This window comes from Botryllus schlosseri, chromosome 8, assembly GCF_051294905.1.
Source record: "Botryllus schlosseri isolate E-star chromosome 8, Bs_hap1, whole genome shotgun sequence".
In the NCBI taxonomy this organism is placed as follows: Eukaryota; Metazoa; Chordata; class Ascidiacea; order Stolidobranchia; family Styelidae; genus Botryllus; species Botryllus schlosseri.
In genome coordinates this window covers 6,579,116-6,598,105 of record NC_137243.1, presented here as the reverse complement: position 1 = coordinate 6,598,105, position 18,990 = coordinate 6,579,116, and the positions used below count along the sequence as shown (strand labels likewise).

The following is an 18,990-nucleotide window of genomic DNA, read 5'->3' as shown; positions in this document are numbered from 1 at the left end:
ATGGCTACAATGATTTCGTTTGATTCCACTTATTTTCTTTATTTATCTACCGGTACTACCGGTCCCGGTGCGTTATTTATGTTGTGACGTCACATTGGAATCATCTGAGAAAGGGACATTCCGGTTCCGAAGGTTAGTAATATATATATATTAACATAGCAGTCCCCTTTACAGAGACAATATTCCTGTTTCCAGTCTGACCAGGCTTCTCAACAGCGGGGCGCGCGGTCGAATACACTAACTCAGAAGATATCACGTATTCAGTTGCGTTAATCCATCAACAACTGTGCAAATCGTTCGGTGATACGAGGTTTACCGGTGTCGTGCCATACGCGCGGACTTGTCACCGAGAGACTACTGTCAGATTACATCGCATTACTCGGATTCAATCGACGGTATTCTTTACAGATTACACCATGTAACATACACTGGTATCAAGATATATACGGGAATGCATTGACAGATTATTCGGGGTGGCGTGATATTTGCTTGTCGCGCCGGATAACGCGCGTCTTTTGATAATCAGGCAAGCGACCTTCTAGTGCTGACAAGGGATACAGTAGTTTTTTCAAAGCAAATGCTGCGGTTGTATATTTATACTATTTATTTGTAAGGTGTTCCGCGGTGGTCACCCACATCTGACTGCATACAAGGTCCTGGAGTCACGCGCGTATCCGCGGCGCACCTGCGCAAGCGAACAGTTGGTGTGCAAACAGGATACATCAGATCTGATAGGTTACGGACGGGTGGATATTAAATGTAATTTTCAATACATCCCATAGTGATACCACCGCCTTTTTCTTGTCGAATGTTACCAGCAATTAACTTCATATCCGGGTCTAAGTAGCCTATATATCAGTTCATTTAGTTGGGTCACTGTCGTACACGGGACTTACCAAGGATATATAGGAAACGATTCCATAATCGATTCCGACTGAACATTTGTTTCAACATCAGTATAGTCTTTTGCATTGTATGTAAATTAACGATTTGTGAAAAACACCAGCATGTACAATAGGGCTGTTCAAAAATAGCTTTTTTCCCTGAATCTTGATGGTTACGCGATTAAATCGTTAGGTTGCCTTAAAAAACGACGCACACCAAATTTTAATTCATTCCAACCAATAATCGCTGCTTTCGTACAGTTTGAAAATTTTGAATTTACCCAAAGATGCAAAAAAATTTTTTTGTCAAATTTTTCTGTCAACCCCATGAAATTGTTGCACTGTCTTCAAAGACGATGCAAAACAAATTTGGCTCAATTCCAACCAGCAAAAGCGGAGTTATTTGAGTTTTTCGGTGATAATTCTTGGATTATCCACCAATCTAGGATAATCCCCGAATTATCGAAGTAAAACTCAAATAGCTCCGCTTCTACTGGTTGGAATTGAGTCAAATTTGTTTTGCATCGTCTTTGAAGACAGCGCAACAATTTCATGGGGTTGACAGAAAAATCTGACAAAAAATTTTTTTTGCATCTTTGGGTAAATTCAAAATTTTCAAACTGTACGAAATCAGCGATTATTGGTTGGAATGAATTAAAATTTGGTGTGCGTCGTTTTTTAAGGCAACCTAACGATTTAATCACGTAACCGGCAAGATTCAGGCAAATTTTTTTTTGAACAGCCCTAATGTACAATGGTCAATTCAATTTGACATAGATATAGAGATAGACCAATATAGGCCGACAGAGTAGATGCAAAAGTTGCTGCACGCTCTCTCACTACAACGATATTGCGGCCGCTCATAACCCGAAACAGCCGTTGTATTATTTGATATAATTCGACTTTAGATCGAATGCTAAGATACCGACTGGAGCATGTAAATTGCAGCAAGTGCCAATACAAAGACCCTACGTGCATAAACGATGACAGATTCCGCTGGAAGCGCACCAAATCGAACACCTGCTGTTTACAATTCGACCCGGTGCGTCGCTATCAAGAATTTGGTATCACGGCTCTCAAAATGTCACGGCGCCAAGTACTCAAGGTCGAGGGGATTCCGAACGGGTCAGTAACCGCTCGAGTCCAAACCTACTGTGCAACGCCTTTTCTCAAAACTCTGAATAGAACAACACGCAATAGCTAGGTTAAATAATGGGATATTGCTATAATCATTCCTCATCCAGATATCTGTGCAGGATTCTCATGCAATCATGTAAATTCTTCGAAATATCTCAACAAGTGTACACGTCTGTACGCAAGTGCGAATGGGCATTATATATTCACACGCGTTCAATTAGGCGAAGCGCTGGCACCTGTAATTTTGGGGAAACACTACAATTGTCACCTAAACGGTTTGAGGACAATGACACCGAGCCTGCTCGTACTAGAATCGAATTTCACGCGATTCTCCTCAACGAATCGGGTTACCTAATTGCGATTTCCGAACGATTATCGCTGTATTACTTTACATCTGTCGATTGGTGTCATGAAACTCACTAAAATCCGAGCGGGGTTGATTGATATTGCACCAATTTCTAGCCAGACAAACTCAAGTATCAACACAGCGGTATCGTACGTACATACATACATAAAAGGTGCATCGTTACAGGTATTAGATTTCGCGAGATTTGACCCAGCATAATAACAGTAGCATGTCATTTGTGATTGATTTTTTGTTGTGCCAGATTGCATTCCGGTTAAGAGAGGTTTCTCGTTCAATGTTTTCGCTAGTGTCCTATTGGGCTAGCTCTCGATTCAACCAGCAACCAGCATAGTGAATATATGAATTTCGCTTGACAGAATTGAAATCGAAACTTTGACAGCCAGAGTTACAGAGATAAGAGGAAATATGAATTCATCTGCAGCACCAGACGGGCGGGTATAACTGGACATAGGGTGGTCAGAAATCAGGAAATCTCATAAATACTGTGCTGTAATGTCTCATTCTATATATTATTGATAAAGATCATGAATGAGACTCACAGGAAAGTCGTTAAGATTTCGCGCAAAGCGATTGAAAGTAGCTGCCTAAGAGCGGGCGGACCACCGACCATAGAATGGCTAGAAGACTAGCAAGCACGAAATTACGGTTGTTGATTGGCTAATGAGGCGACGCTTCAATGATCACAAAGGCAGGTTGTTGATTGTGCTTCTATTTGTTCGATGTTCATTGTTCGGTGCACGCGCAACTAGCAAGTATGCCTAAACTTGATTGCGTGGGATACGTCCCAGGATATAACCGCGAAGCTGAAACCAATCGAAATCTTGAACAGGTTCGGTTGGGTTACGGGCAGGATGCGGGTAACGTGAGATACATTTTGAGTGCTAATATTTCCATTTCGGGTTGATCGGGTTCTCGAGAACGACGTTTACCTCCGCCAAAAGGAAATCCAAACCGAATGTAGACCGGCATTATAGCGCGCGAGAGCATTAAATTGCTGGGATAGTTATTAGTCACGAAGATGAACCGTTCGTCGAATTTTAACGACTTCCACTCCGGGCTTACAGTCAAAACAATACAGGCTGGCTTACGCTACGAAATACGGAGGCAAGCGATCATTGTACGAGAAAATATCACGTTGTCTTGTCTGTAATATATACTCCAATTTAGATGCGAGCATCTACATTGCTAACATGAAAATGGCCGGCCGTTGAAGGAGGTTTCCACAAGATAATGATTAATCAGTAGACCCTGACGAATGACAAATAACAGCTTAACGCTTACGCAGCGTGCAGTGATAATCAGGATCAAGGATTGCTTTCAATGTTACACTATATGGCGGCTCAACTGCTAAGGTAATGCACACCAATCCGGTATTATTCAATCTAATCCTGTACTGCCAAGGTAGAGCACGACCTTCTTTGCTACTAGGTTTTTGTGCGTAATCTAGCAATAATGGGTTTGCGTTTAACACTAAAAAGGTCCACCAGTTAAGTAGCCCTGATGTGAATGTGGCGTGTGTACACTGTACAATGTACACTAGGGTTCCACTTAAAACAAATGGTGTTCTAAAACACTCTGTTTCAAATATGTGTTTACCAGCGTTTTAAAAAATGCCCTTTTATAAAAATAAATTCATTTTTCAAAAGTTGTATAATAATTATGCCATAATTGTGCGAATACTTTTGAATACACATGTCGTATGAGCCTACGGACGATTTGCAACAGATACATTCGAAGTTTACGATATGGAATGGTTGGAACCTTCGAATTCGGCGTCGGTTCGGCATAGATATATACCAATGGTACGGGATGGATGTTCTGGTGATGATGACCGCCGACCGTAATTATGCTTGATAACGATGTAGTCTTGGCCTTTTTCGTCAAAGGAGCTATACTTACATTTTTTATTGTCGATGTCAATCCACCATTACGTCAAAATTACAGATTCGTGACTTATTGGTAACAAAAACAATAAAAAAACATGTTTTAAAAAGGGCCATGCATTTAAGATGTTTGCTTTAAATGCAAACTATCTGCAATGTTTGCGAAACACATATCTGGAAATCTGTCCCTGCAAGTAACATATACGTTTGATTTTCGAGGTATTACCGGATTTGGATGCGATTCGGTATTTCCCGTTTAAGCCTCAAAAGTGGCTACTTACCAATGCGTCAACTCTGTTGCGAATGGATAATTTTCCTCAGCGCGACTAATCAAAACCGCATAAGCTACATGACAAATATCATCCTCACCAAACTTATGTACTGGGCGTGATAATGTGCAAAAAATAGCAACACGATCTATCCCGCCGACACTCAGTGACCTTCAATTTCTCAATCGCATAATAGAAACAATTCCGTGTCAATGATACCTGCAAACGGAGACGCGGTCGGAAACCATAGATTTAACCGTTTCGTGCGCCGATTTAACGCGCCTAGATTCGCACGTTGGAAGACACGAGGCGACGCGTAATTGCACGACAGAAACGGGTTTAACTGTTAGTTAGCACCGTGCCAACATAGCTCGACTATAGTTTGATTGTGCGCCCGCAATAAAATAACACCCGTGCGGCGCGTAGTTACGCGTTTTGTGATGGGAACAACTTAGCGAGGCGACCGCAAATTGCTACAATCGGTGTCGATATCAAAGCTTTTTATTGCGCACTGGCGGCGGGTATCGAAACGGCCTTTCGCGATCGTTAATTATCGCGAACAACACGGGTAGAGAAATTATATCACACAATAGAGTGTGTATAGCTGTATAATGTATATTTAGTCTTTCCGTTTCGAATTAATGACACGGTACACTGTCTGAAGCAGGAATAACTCAAAACCTGTATCTCGTCAACAAAAATGACAGCAGTTTAATAAGATGGTTCTCAACCTGCGGTATGCTGGAGTCTTTTCAGATGGTACGCAGTAAATGCATTTTTATAAGAAAAATAACAGCTTCCACAAAATGGTTAACGTAATTTTTTCGAATGCAAGAAGTATTCATCGAATGCATAGTTAAATACTTAAACCAATCATCATTCGCCTAGATCAGCTTGTGGAGAAGAAAAGATTGCAACCATCACATCAATATTGCCTTGCTGGTGTGTGTATTCTTAATAATCATGGGCGGATTAGCTCGTGGGCCGCATTTGTTCCGATATTTCCGGTTCGAATTATTTGCTAATCAGCTCATGTTAATAATCCTATGTATTTCGAGTAAAGTTGAATTTTTCGTTAACGCAATACGATACGCAACAAAATCATAGAAGAAAGATGTTGAGAACCGCTGGTCTAATATAATAATACAATAATGAGATACTATGATAAGGTATAGAGATTATATCCCTACATGACGCTGGCGTATGCTTCATAGAGGAGATACTCAGCTATAATGGAATCTGCGCACCTTGAAGATGTAGATGTAAAACTTTTGACTATTTGATGATATATGACCTGATAACACTGACAATCAGGGCGTGAATCCACCAGGTTGATAATAAATAGTGGCCCCTCTAGAAAACTGCGTCTTACTCCGTAATGAAAATGATATACTGTATTTATTTCCGCGCGTTAAGTACTCATAACTTCGTGCGGTAACAATGTGCAGGATTGATGACAGAGACGATTTTGATTCATAATTTACCCAATTGACAGATTTCAGCGCGCGCATTGCTTCGTAACAAACACATTGTTAGGATTATGAATGATTATAACGCTGGTACTGCATTACGTAATCCCCTATTACTCGCGACAGTCATTTATTAAGTTACCATCGCCTTTTCTTGACCTCTTATTATCGCCATCACATGTACATTGTTTAAGGAACTATTCTTAAACACGATGTTGATAAATGATAACCATCGTAGTCTGTGGCGATTTTGTATTAATCTTTCTAAAAGGACAGTCCTCTGATGAATATACTGCGATTGTGGAATACCAATAATCAAAACACTGCGGGATGAGAGTAGACTATATCCGTCGACGATGTCATAATCGCAAATCGAAAATTTGCTGGAATTACCAGTCGATCACGCTCGCCCTGCAGTGTGTATTCCTCAACAAACATGAAAGATCACTCCGGTGTGAATACAGATTATCCGGGATCGTCTCATTATTTCTATCCATTTAATCTTTATCACTATTTCTATCCAAATGTCACCATATTTTCAGTGTACAGTATAATACAGTGAAAAACGGATTCCCAACAATTTCCGAGAGCATAAGTGGGCAGTAGGTTTACGTTCAGCGGCGCACTTATGACTCTGGATTGCATTTACAAAATTAACCCTATACTCTCAACTGTTCCTAATTCAAATATTGGACCGCAGCGATGCAAGACACCGCCAACATGAATAATACCGTAAATTACTTCTTAGAAAAGACATAACTAACCCCACAAAAGCGTCACCTTCGTTAAAGGTATGTAATATGCATAGGAATTATATGAGCTATATATTACATTTGACCATTACTGTATCAAACGTGTTAACCGGTTGCGCACATATTCAAACACCAGGTTATCTTGCAAGCTATATATTTGAAAAGCTTCTTGGAGGTACAGAGCTTCAGTATACGATTGAATAGTATATTCATTTCAATATGAATACACTATTTAATTGTATCTATATAATATATATACTCACCATTTTCGATGCTCTTCAACAGATTACCATCAATCTTCCAGTTGATGATAGGGGGCGGCACACTCCCATCCTGTATACGACAAGGGAGTACAGCGGCTCTTGGTCCGGTCTTGATTATCTCCGGTTTATCGGATGTGAAGTTTGATAGGTCTGGTGAAATAAGGCGGTAATGATACTTCGCGACATGGCAAGAATGGGGGAAAGATTGGGTAACTTACGAGCAATTTCTACGAGAGCATTTGAGCTGCGTATTGACCCTTTCGGTATTGACACGACGCAGTGGTAAGTACCGGCGTTTTTAGGTGCAAGGCGCTCGATTTCCAAACGGTCTTCTAGTATTCGCACTCCCAAACTGAAAGCAATAGATGATGTATGAGTTGAGTATTGAAAATAATGCTTCCCAAGATTCGTACATATCTAGACAGCGACAGTGAACAGTGTCGCTACCGAAGTAGAAAATCAAAAGTAAAGTCGTAAATATCAGCGCTATTACAAGAAGTAGTAGAAATATCCAAGATGTGTGGAAACCAATTCAAGTGGAAGCGGAAATGAAAAGTATGTAAAGTACTCAAGTAGGTAGTTTAAAAAGTAGATTTGGTCGAGGGTACCCATAATTTCAGCGCGTAATCGGAAATGGTTGCTTTCGAAATTGCAAGATGACTATTCGCGACCAACACCAAATGACTAATGGTAGCCGGCACTGCGAGTAGGTATAATCTAAAAATATATGATCCTTGCTCAATGCTCAGCTACCGTGACACCAGGGCCAGACTTGTACAAGATATCCATTTAGTTAGTTGACGGTCAACTAACTAACGTTTTTTTAGTAGTTCTAGTTCTTGCTGCGTATTTTGAAAGGTGAGTAGTTCTTGTTCAAGTTGCTAGTTTTAAAAATTGAGTAGTTCTAGATCTAGTTGAGCTTTTGAAAATCTAGTAGTTTTTACAAGTCTGACCAGGTCCATTTCACGCGGTTCTTGTGGTAATTCCGAAATACTTTGTTATTGACCACGTGCGATATTAACAATCAAGTATATCGCATTGAAAATTGGGAGAGGAGACTGGTTTGCCAACTTCTGGCTTTTCACTTACGATTGCGCGTCGATGTGCGTTTTCGCGTCGACGCTTCTCACGTATCGGTGTCCTTCACGACTTTCGGATTTCTTCTTCTTACCAGAACCGCCTGAAGTTGAACGCCGGGTTAGCTAGCGCCCGGCGTGTAAGCTGCATAGTGTATAGGTTTACTTACCTTTTCTGCGTCTCACTTTCTTACGGGTAGACCCGCGACGGCCTACCTCCCGCGAGTTATCCGCACGGGGGCGACTTCTGTCGTCCTTGTACCGTTTCCGTCTTTGATGATTCAAGTTGATTTGTCCCGCTGTAACAAGGCGTAAGTGAAATCACCTGCTATTTATCAAACTACATACGAGTTATGCCTGGTTCTGGTGATAAACTCGCGCCATCAAAGTACCACTCTACGGATGAAGCCGGTACGTTCGTGTCGCAGTTTAGAACGACTCTGTCTCCGAGGCTTGCGATGGTGGACGTGGGTTCGACGACGAATCTAAACTCCGCATCTGAAAAGAAGAACGGAGTTTAAACGAAACGGATGTGCCGATACAAGGTCCGAAGTCAGCGGACGATGGTGAACATCATCAGAAGTGGCCACTGGCCAGTAACAAAGTATCGTACGTCTACTATATAGGAGTACTGGTACTTAACTAGGGTTTGCCAACTTGGACTGCGTACCAAAGTCAAGTGGATATGCTTTTAGATATAGATAGACACATTAATTTAGGGCCTTAGTATAGGGGTACTACGCCACCTGTAGGAGTACACACATTACAATAAAAGGCGCATTACAATGAAAATAATGAAACAACACTACAAGAAATGTAGGGAAAAAATTCAACCAGGATACAGTAACAAGCAACATACAACGAAGATTTGGGACTGCAATGCAGGACTGAGTCTATAGAGTGCAGTTTACACATATTGGTACAATGGTACATAACAACACAAGATAACAGCAACTGCAATACCGGCACCTAATCAATACATATGAAAAATATATTTCCGGTAACGTTTTTTAAATAGATGGTCAGGCAAATTTCTGAGGTCTACTGGCAGAGAGTTAACGGCACGCGTCGGCACCAATGTAGTAAAAACTTTTCTGGGATGACGATTGAGATACAAGCGGACTAGACTAATTTGACTACATCCGCAAAACATGTCGACATAATATCATTTTGAGGACATACTTGGTATATTACTTCTCTTGTTCAATTACGAAGATGCATTAGTTGATTGATTCCAAATCAAACATGGTTTATACAGACCGGATAAAATATGTACGGTAATAAACGTCGTCATTTATAGGCCTGAAAGTCGTTTCTGTGACTGTGAGAACTTCCGGGATTGACCTTGGCAGATTTCAATTTACATTGACATTTTATACCTTGCAGGAAGGCTTTTACGTATTCCCAACGCTGAACCCTATAAAATACCAAATCAACCATGTCGGGACAATTCTCCCAAGCTCTCTAATCTACCCAAGACCTCGCGGGCATCAGCCATGAGCAATCAATCCAATCCACTTGAAAACCGTGATAAATTGAACGAATTGACGAGTGATCGCTTGGAATGACCTGCTACATTGTGCCTTATGTGGTGATCACATGTAATCGCTGGTCTGGTACGTATGGGATCTTCCCCAACACTGCGAATCAAATTCCAACGACAGCATATATGGATGATTCAGGAAGAGTCAAAAGCGAATTATTGATGATAAGATCCAACATTTCACGATTCCGACATGTCAAGTTTATCATCCATCATTTGGGAGAAAATGCGCACAAAGTCACATTATTACGTGTACAAAATATTATAGCAGCATGACCAGCATCAGTTGATGTGCCATGACCAGCATCAGTTGATGTGCCATAACTGGGGCAAGTTTTTGTTGCACTAAAACCGCGAGAAAGTTGCACCTAATCTTAACAAAAGTTGCAGTAAAAAGTTGCATTTACAATTTTTGTTGAATTAGTGGGGTATGAGATACTTAAAAGATTACGTTGTGTAACCTAGTTCCTGCAGAGCAGTCAAATTTGTAACTGTGACATTTCACGGACATTTTGGCGAGACTGCTAAAAATTATATTTTTTCCCGGTGCACAGCAAAAAAATTACGCAATACGGGAATAATTTTCCCTAAAAAAGCCAAACAGCAAAGCGATAACCCCCTCCCCCTAAAACAAGTCAAATAACACACCCCGAACCCTCTAGGTCTGCAAACTTGACCCAAAGCGTTGAAGAAACACTCACTCTTGGCTACTTCAACAAAATCAATAGCCTGAATAAGGTGACCCAGTGAAAATGTAATTTACGGCGGTTTCGCCTGGGCGTTCGTGATATGGGAACGACGGAATTAATAAAGTGATCTATTTACATATTGTTCGGACACGGTCGTGCTTGGCAGGGGTAGTTGAACTTATTACTTGCAAGCCATTGTGTCATAGATAACACAGTGAGATGCAACTAACCCATCATATAGCTGTTTGTTATGCAAATCAAAGAGAATAGAACCATACTAGATGTAGTTTATAGCATGTTTTTAAATCACACCTTTACATTTTAACGCAATATTTGATCAAAGTTGCAGTAAAAATTGTATGAGAAATAGAGGAAAGTTGCAAAATGTTGCACTGTAAGATCCCTCCAAACAGTTCAAGACATCAAAGTACATAGATTCTGAGTATCTAGGAAGCTGTCGGAAGCTGTAAAAAAAGTTGCAAAAGCTGCAAAAACTTGCCCTAGCCATAACCCATATTTCGTTGGTTGAGTACCAGTTTGGGTGAACCGTCCAAACACACCCCAAAAACATATTTGGTGGGTTTTCTGTGTGGAGGGTGATCCAGTATACTAACAAGCTTTCGAAAGGGATTTGATCTTTGACAAAACACACTAAATCACATCGGAGCTGGTGTGGTGATTAGCGATGTCTGATTGAACGCAAGATATTTCCCATTGGAACGATTCACAGATTCATTTTACGACTATAGTCATCTGAATTTTCGCATTTTATGACAATCATAAAATCCATTTTAAGGTCATCGCGGCAAAACTAGCTTTAATTGGATATGAAACCTTACAATGCACATTGTGTACACCCAATGTTTGGTTTGAAAACCGGAACTAGTACATTCCACATACAATCCAGGATCAGTTATATACTCTAGCAATGCGTCGCCCATTTCGGAATGAGTCATAACAACGTGACGCTACGACTTGGGATGCGCGCTGTAATTAATTGACACGCTCCAAACTACTTTCTCAGTTGAACCCTCTTTGCTCAGACTTTTCCTCGCAGTGACGCCAAGGGAACACGGGTTGTTTCTACTCACACATAATTTCGAACTAACTGTGTCGATAGCGTAACAGAATGGTTATACCGAGACTGGAAATATCAACAACCCGGCCATAGAAAATAGTTAGCGCCACAGGAGACGACTGCGGCGTGACCTTGCATTGCAGTGAAAAAAGGTAATATGATACGCCGGAGTCTGTCGTCCGTGGCGATGCATGCCGCTATTGGGACCGCAATTATCGGATTAATTTACTCCAAAGTAGCGAGATACAGGAACCATTTTCTCATAAAAATATGACTTATACAGCAAGTTTACCGTGCACGCCAGATATCCAATGTGTACATTCAAATCCGATAAGGACAACAAGCAGTATGTGATATTCTTTCAGGCCATATTCGTCATTTTCACATTGTTAATACGAACAGTATACTCAACTCGTGGCAGGGACAAGAGTGCATCGCATATAAACTAACATATTTCGTTGTACAATGTACAAACCATAAACAATTTAAACATGTCATTACTACCACTTAGAATGGAATGCCTTACGCGTCTAATCTCTACAGTAGTTATGCATAAACACCACAGCCATTTATCAATGTGCAAAAAGACAGACTCTCGCGAACAATGCGATTTTTGGACCAGATCTGTACGCTATGTTCTATGTTATACCCAATTTGTACTCTGGTGCGAAATCGCATGGTACATCCTACCATACATATTCATGCGGTCTATTCGCGGCGAGTAATAACACGTTATGAATGACCCCTAAAAGTATACGTTTGGTTCCTTCGCACTGAAATATTCAGTAAAAGACGGCGCGGTGCGTCTTGTCATAATATAGATATATATATATTTGCTCTCTGTGTACAATTTCAAGGGCAGTGTCTTCGGGTATTAGCGCGGGACTTAGCCGCGATATTTAAAGGATCAAGATGTAATACTGGCTGATCGCATTACTCTTGCCGTCGACAGATCGACGCCCTATACGCACTCGCCGAACGCTCGTAAAACTACATTGGATTCTTGGAAATTAACAAAATGTTACTGTGTGGTTCAAAATATTGACATAAAAGGCATAACTGATTTAGACCAACGAAACAAAATATCGTGAATCCCCATGTCCACACTACATGGATGACTGTAAGAACATACACGTCATTCAAACAGTGCTTTATAAATATTGCATACATTGCTAAAAAGTTTCCAAGGGTTATCTTGGCGTGACTTACTTCTGCACACATACAACAACCCCAAAATGTCATTATGTTTTTGAAAGGCAAATGGATATTCCTGATCGCAGGTGCGCACCATCACTGGCTAACGAAGGCGGGAAGGCAAATACTGCGAACGTGTTTCACGGGATTTCGAAAAAATAACACGGCAATGCGTCCGTCAATATACGCTATGACAGTAAATTGCTCATCGGTGTATGTGTATGAGATGAACAGTTCGCAAATACGATTATAATCAACGGCAGTACCTAGCGCCGTTCTCTAGTCGCATGCATCAGCGCAGGATGATAAATATACTACTATAGCACAGTGCTTAAGCTCAAACTTGCCAGCTCATTGATCTGTTATGTCATAATGGGATATATATTGGTCTCCATCAAACCCAGCATTACCGAAATTAATCGAAGATATACAGGAAAATATCGGGGGCAACTCTCATCTAACTCAAGTGGCTGAATAAGACATATTCCAATTTTAACTTCAAGTTAGTTTCTTTCCGATTTATTCGAAATTTCATGTCGGCGCCTTCATATTTTGTGATACGATTGTTGATATACAATATTCTTTCCAATTCTTCACAAGTTGCTGGCGATTACCCCTGACGAGTGTCAGTCGAAAATATTCGGGTTCATTTCAATATGAAGTTCTGTACCTCCAAGAAGCTCTTCTGTTTTTAAGCAAACGAGAACAGTTTATGCATTATCGTAACATTGTCGGAGTTAATGGCTGTAACACTGAATCGATAATATCTGTACTTTTCCACTAATATATTCCCGCGTTCGGGTCACAGCGAATCAAAACAATCCATCATTTTTGACACACGAGATAATAGGTTTCAGTGCCGCTGATATTGCCCACTTAATTCGATACCCTGCTACTTGATATTTATAAACATATCGAATCGAATGTGACACGCCCAGGTCGAAATAGAATAAACTTTCCTTTACCTTGGCTGTGAACGATTGCATAGATCCCGAGGGTGAAAATAATAATTGTTCTTGCATCAAATCCAGTTTGCATACTGTTCATTTTCTTCCCGCTGGTGCTGTATCACAAAAAATGCGCTTGGCGCTCACAAACGGCCACTATTCAAATCATCGACAAGTATTTAACCGTGCGCATTGGACCTGTAAATTGAAAAGGATAAAATATGTAAAATATGTAAAGGGAGATGTCATTGTCGGGTCCGCAACTTGACTGATGGCGTAAATTCGAGCGACCCCGATCCATAAATGGAATCTCATCTTTCCCACGTGTTATGCCTAGGTTTAAGTTGTTCTTTACGGGGACACGTTACTCTCGAGGTATTTATGACTTTCCATATCTAAACCGATCGGTCATGGTTGAATTTACAGAAACTACGAGTTGGCAGTCATATTACATGCATATTGCAACCCAACGAGTAATGGTTACGCCGCCAAATATACCATTCGCATGCTCAAAGTCATCAAATACAAGTGTTAGTAGCGTGTCGAATAGCACATAATAACAATAACAATAAGGGATATGCATAAGGTTGGGGGAAGGATCTTGAACCATCGACGAATCAATATAACTTCTCCAACATGGACGGCTGGACGCGGGTGTGCCGAGTGATTGCTGAAATTGATTGAACAATGTAGCTATGCAATTACAACTCAATAACAACAGCATCATCTGAGATACATTGTCCCAACGGAAAAATATCCTACGGGGGCCTACGATATTCAAGTATCAAATCAAGTATCGTAGGCCCCGATCCTACCCTACACAAACTGTATCGATTCAACGTGGAAAGGTTACTGAAATAATTATGATAGATACACCCACACGCAACAAGCTGTATGCTGTATTTAACTGAAGTTACAGCTTCTTGACATAAAGACAAATTTCTCTGAATGTCAAACGGACATCACTTCTGGAAAGTCCTCACTGCACCGTTCCTATCTCGCATGGCCTCATTGCGTTCTACGTAGTATGGAATACAAGGCGAAGCAATGGAGTTGCTAGCGACACGAGTTGACAACATAGTTTCAAACATCTTCAACTTGGGTACTGGATCTGGGTTTCAAGAATATACAAACTTTGTCGGATGCTATCGAGTAAGCAAACATTTGAACAATCGACTTCATCCGTTTACAGACACGGCAATCGCTCGCGCACTCGAATCGATTCACGCTTTTGACGATTTGGAACTTTCCTGTCGTACGATGGACAGGTGCGTGCTTTCGGTGACGCGCTCGCGAAACTAATTTTGTGTTATCAATTTCACCCCAAAAACCGGTGTCGCGTTTCGGATAGGAAAGACGACAGATAAGGTTGTAGTATTTTCGTTGTTGTTACGTATTGTTACGTATCGCACCGAATGTAATCCTATTCTGACAGCGAAGCTAAATCCTACCGATTTCGCATGTCGCTATAATACTAGCGAGCGAGATTATAACAGGTGATTATTGTTGTTAAATACATTGCCTTTTGGCGGTAGCCCGATAGGCCAACTGATCTGCTACCTTACTACCTCATTAGACGTATTCATTGTTACGAAACTATAATTACAAAGCCAACAGCTGCTAATGATTGGAGCCAGTCAAGTAACTATTCTCTTTGCAAACTTACGCCGCCAGAATGTACGACATTCAATGCAGATAGAAAAAAAAGCTACATGCTTTTATGAACCACAACTTAACGAACGATACAGGCCAAAGGCCGAAGATTTACGCTTGAGATGGGTAAATGAAAATAGGCCCGTGCAAAATCCTAATCTGAAATTAGTACCAGGTGGTACAAGATGTAATGCAAGTCAACCGCGACCGTTCAGTAAGTGCCGTATATACCATCCACGAGAAGAGTTGGAATAAGGAGTACGGCCGTAAGTTGTGCTGAGTGCAGTTTACTTCTGGTGACCCAACTAAATATTTACGCCATTATCAACTCTCGGCATATGCATTTTTGCGGCAAATTGCGCGATACCATACGTCAGCGGTATCATCTCCCCTTTCGAGTATTTGTCAGCGGATTCTCACAGTCCGTGACAAAAATCCGACTCCGAAACGACGCGCCGAAAAGTGCAGCACAAACCATAATGACTCACTGCCAACTGAAATCTTTACCCGGGAATTTAATTACCAGGGTTCACGCATAGTGTTGAAAGCAACGGATAGCTTAGATTGCAAGAAATGGTGCGAAAGTGCCTCATCGAATACTCGTATAACGATGATTTATGGAACAGCGCCTTTCAAACTACAAATGTAAAGATGAGCAACGCAAATTACCGATGAACATGAACACGTAATGGTTATGAGCTGCGTGAACTTCAAGTATGGTATACAATAGCAATTCAAGCTATGCCAGACAATATTTTACCGTGTTGTGGTAAGATGGTATCAACGAATCTGAAGAAGATCTTAGTTTCAAATGCCGCTTGGATAACTCTACAATCTACATTGTCTACAAAGTCTACGCAACACAGTTCGTTTCGGTTGTTGGTGAAAATATCAATTTTGTGATATAGACTCGGAAACCATGTCTTTACTGCGATCGACTTAGCAATGTTTACAATAAAAACAAAACATCGTCTCCAGCAACTATACAGGATTATTTTGAACCGACACCAATCCAAACTTCAAATTTATGGGACAGCCAATTAGCTAACCATAATAAAGCAGTCGTCACGCACACGCCCAAGATATAACAGACCATGTTTTGGTTGAGATTCGGCAAATCGAATGTTCAATTAGAACCAGTCATATGTACTTAGTCGGGTATTGCTAAGACAATTACTAACCGACTTGGTTTGAAAAGCAAGTCTCACAATATCTGCATTTACATTTGGATGAATTTAACCTAAAAAACAACAATATCCACTCAAACTCAAACCTTCACAGTTGAAAGTAGATACACAACTTCGGCGTACATATTTACTACAATATCAAGATATGGGTTCCAAGCGTGAGAAGTTGCCTTTTCCTGTGAGAGATAGCGTTCCATTGCCCGGACCTGGCCAGTCGCAAATAGTCACGAAATGAGGCGCGGGCGATTTATGAACATTATTCTTGCGCTAAAGCTACATCCATTCCGAGGAGACACGCCATCAACACAGACAGCAAACACGAATCCATGTGCAGTTTGGAATTAACAAGTGAGCAAGGCACCAATATATATTTCCTTGTTGTGGCGACTGCATAACGCCAGCGAGCTGATACCTTTCTCGCAATACTATTTGACTTATCTCCTACAATACAAGTCTTGGCGCACAGCATTTTTTCGGTGCCGAAAGGTATAATTCTAGGGGCGGCTATTAAAACATCAGGGTTCAATAAACAGCCTACTAAATAAAACGAAAAAAAGATCTCTCAATCGCCCAATCTTTCGAAGAAACAACACAGCGTTGTACACTCAAATTACGACCGTTCGGGTACACATAAACATTGCATTGTTTTGCTCAATGCTCTGTTATGCTGTGCGATAAAGACACAATAATTTTCACTGATTCGTTTTGCATTGTGCAGCCACGAGAACGAATGAGCGCATACAGATATCACCACAGAAACAATCACACTTTTCAGATAAAAATCAAAGTTTGCTTCACTTGATTATTTATGGTTGTCGCATATACGTAGAGGCGGCGTCATCAAAACGTTCGCAAGGGTAATCGAATCTATACAAAGGTAGTTGTAAGAAAATACAGCCCCGCTAGTCCACCGTATCGTTAGCATTCTGGGCATCAGTTGTCATTTGATGGAAACCGATTTATGTGAATTCAATCGCCCGAGCACAAATCGAATAGATCAAGTGAATACGATTCGGACATGCGAGATATATTGTAACGATCTGTCGCGAATGAAGTCTTAACAAAATCCCAGAATCAGGTGTAGTGAGTGAGTAACAGTATTTGTAACAGGATTTGTAATCTGCAACGAGATATGTAGGCCTACTTTTACGATAGTGAACGATGGAGCGCGCCACGGGCGCACATTATATTTTCGTAAAAAGTGGAACAGTCACTAACCAAACGGTACATTGATACCGCGCAATATGATTCATCGATATTCCCGCATAATTGATAGCGGGAAGAAATCTCTATTTTATCAAACCGCCTATCACAATGGGGGATAATGTGCGAAGCAGTTAAGTCGCTATTCGCACTGGAGAAGTGATACCGTGGAATGCTTTCGGTCCAAGCATACTCAGTGGGATGAATATTAGCAGTGCTTTTATTCACACTCATACCCGAGAAAAGGCTTGATATGCAAAAAATGAAGAAACGATTACATCTATACATAACCCTTTTGTCTATAAGCGGACATCTAAATATGGAACTCAACAGAGACTGAATTAAGAACCAACGAGTGTACAGTATCAGTGCCAGTACAAATTTGATTGCTCACTAAATTTAAAGAGCTTCTTGGAGGTACAGGACTCCAATATACAATTGAATACTGAATATTGTATCGTGTGTCCATATTAAAGTATGCCCGGATATTTTCTGGTGGCACTCGTCAGGGGTAATCGTGGGCAACTAGTAGAGAATTGGAAATAACATTGTCTATCAACAATCGTATTTGGTGATGCTATATGAATGTACTATTCAATTACCGGATTCTGAAACTATTTGCATTGTCAGGCATTATAAGAGCTTTCATCGCCTTTAGCAATCCAACTGCGCCGTAATACGCGGTTGGAATTACACGAGGTCGAACGGCAAAACAACGGCGAAGGAGTGCCATTATCGGATTATCGCACTATTTCCTTCAGCAAAAATTTAACCGGCCTATGTCTGTCTCAAGAGGTAGCTATCACACTTTGTCTGAAAGCCGAGTGCACATCACCCAGTTCTAACGCACATACGTAAGACATAACATTGATTGTGAACGACTTACGCCGTGTTCAACAACGACAACGCAGAACATGCTAACTTTGCCGACTAACCGGTAGGTTTTGCTCGGCAGTGCTGCGATTCAAACTCGACCGTGACGAGCGCTTAATGACCCATGGTTGTGCTAAATAGTAATTGGCGTAGAAAAGACAGTTACAAATCGGAATTAAATCCATTGCATACCGAATCGGAATGACTGAATTTAGCTTCCATCAATTTACGAGAGCTCTAAATGTATACGAACTATACAGACAAAATGGATAGAATCTCACAAACATTTAGTTACTGGAATGTTAAACACCTCTTCACCAATGATGAGGGAAGATCAAACTGAACTGAGGCTGTGAGTGACTGACTCTACGATGCATCAAAATTCATGGTTAGCATTTTAGCAAAATTTACCTTGAAAATTTATACATTAATAATGCCATATGATATGACAAAAATCGTACGAGCACTGCATTATTCCACATTCAGTACCGCTATTTGGGGATTTCCTTACTCAGATATGCTA

General features: G+C 40.8%; 1 protein-coding gene and 1 long non-coding RNA gene across 2 annotated transcripts in view; one reads left to right on the top strand and one right to left on the bottom strand.

Annotated features, from left to right (window-relative positions):
* LOC145444885 (uncharacterized) overlaps window positions 1–18,990 on the top strand; it is a 208,776-nt gene that overhangs the window by 141,571 nt on the left and 48,215 nt on the right. The gene's annotated exons all lie outside the window — the stretch shown is intronic.
* Window positions 1–18,990, bottom strand: part of LOC145445156 (brother of CDO-like) — a 54,663-nt gene that overhangs the window by 17,795 nt on the left and 17,878 nt on the right. Inside the window, exons 2-7 of the mRNA XM_080323301.1 lie at window positions 13,570–13,749; window positions 8,458–8,598; window positions 8,271–8,399; window positions 8,114–8,204; window positions 7,243–7,376; window positions 7,025–7,174 (exon numbers count right to left, since the gene is read on the bottom strand). Coding sequence (XP_080179427.1) covers window positions 7,025–7,174; window positions 7,243–7,376; window positions 8,114–8,204; window positions 8,271–8,399; window positions 8,458–8,598; window positions 13,570–13,651 — 727 coding nt within the window. The 5' untranslated portion in view covers window positions 13,652–13,749. The remainder of the gene's footprint in view (window positions 1–7,024; window positions 7,175–7,242; window positions 7,377–8,113; window positions 8,205–8,270; window positions 8,400–8,457; window positions 8,599–13,569; window positions 13,750–18,990) is intronic.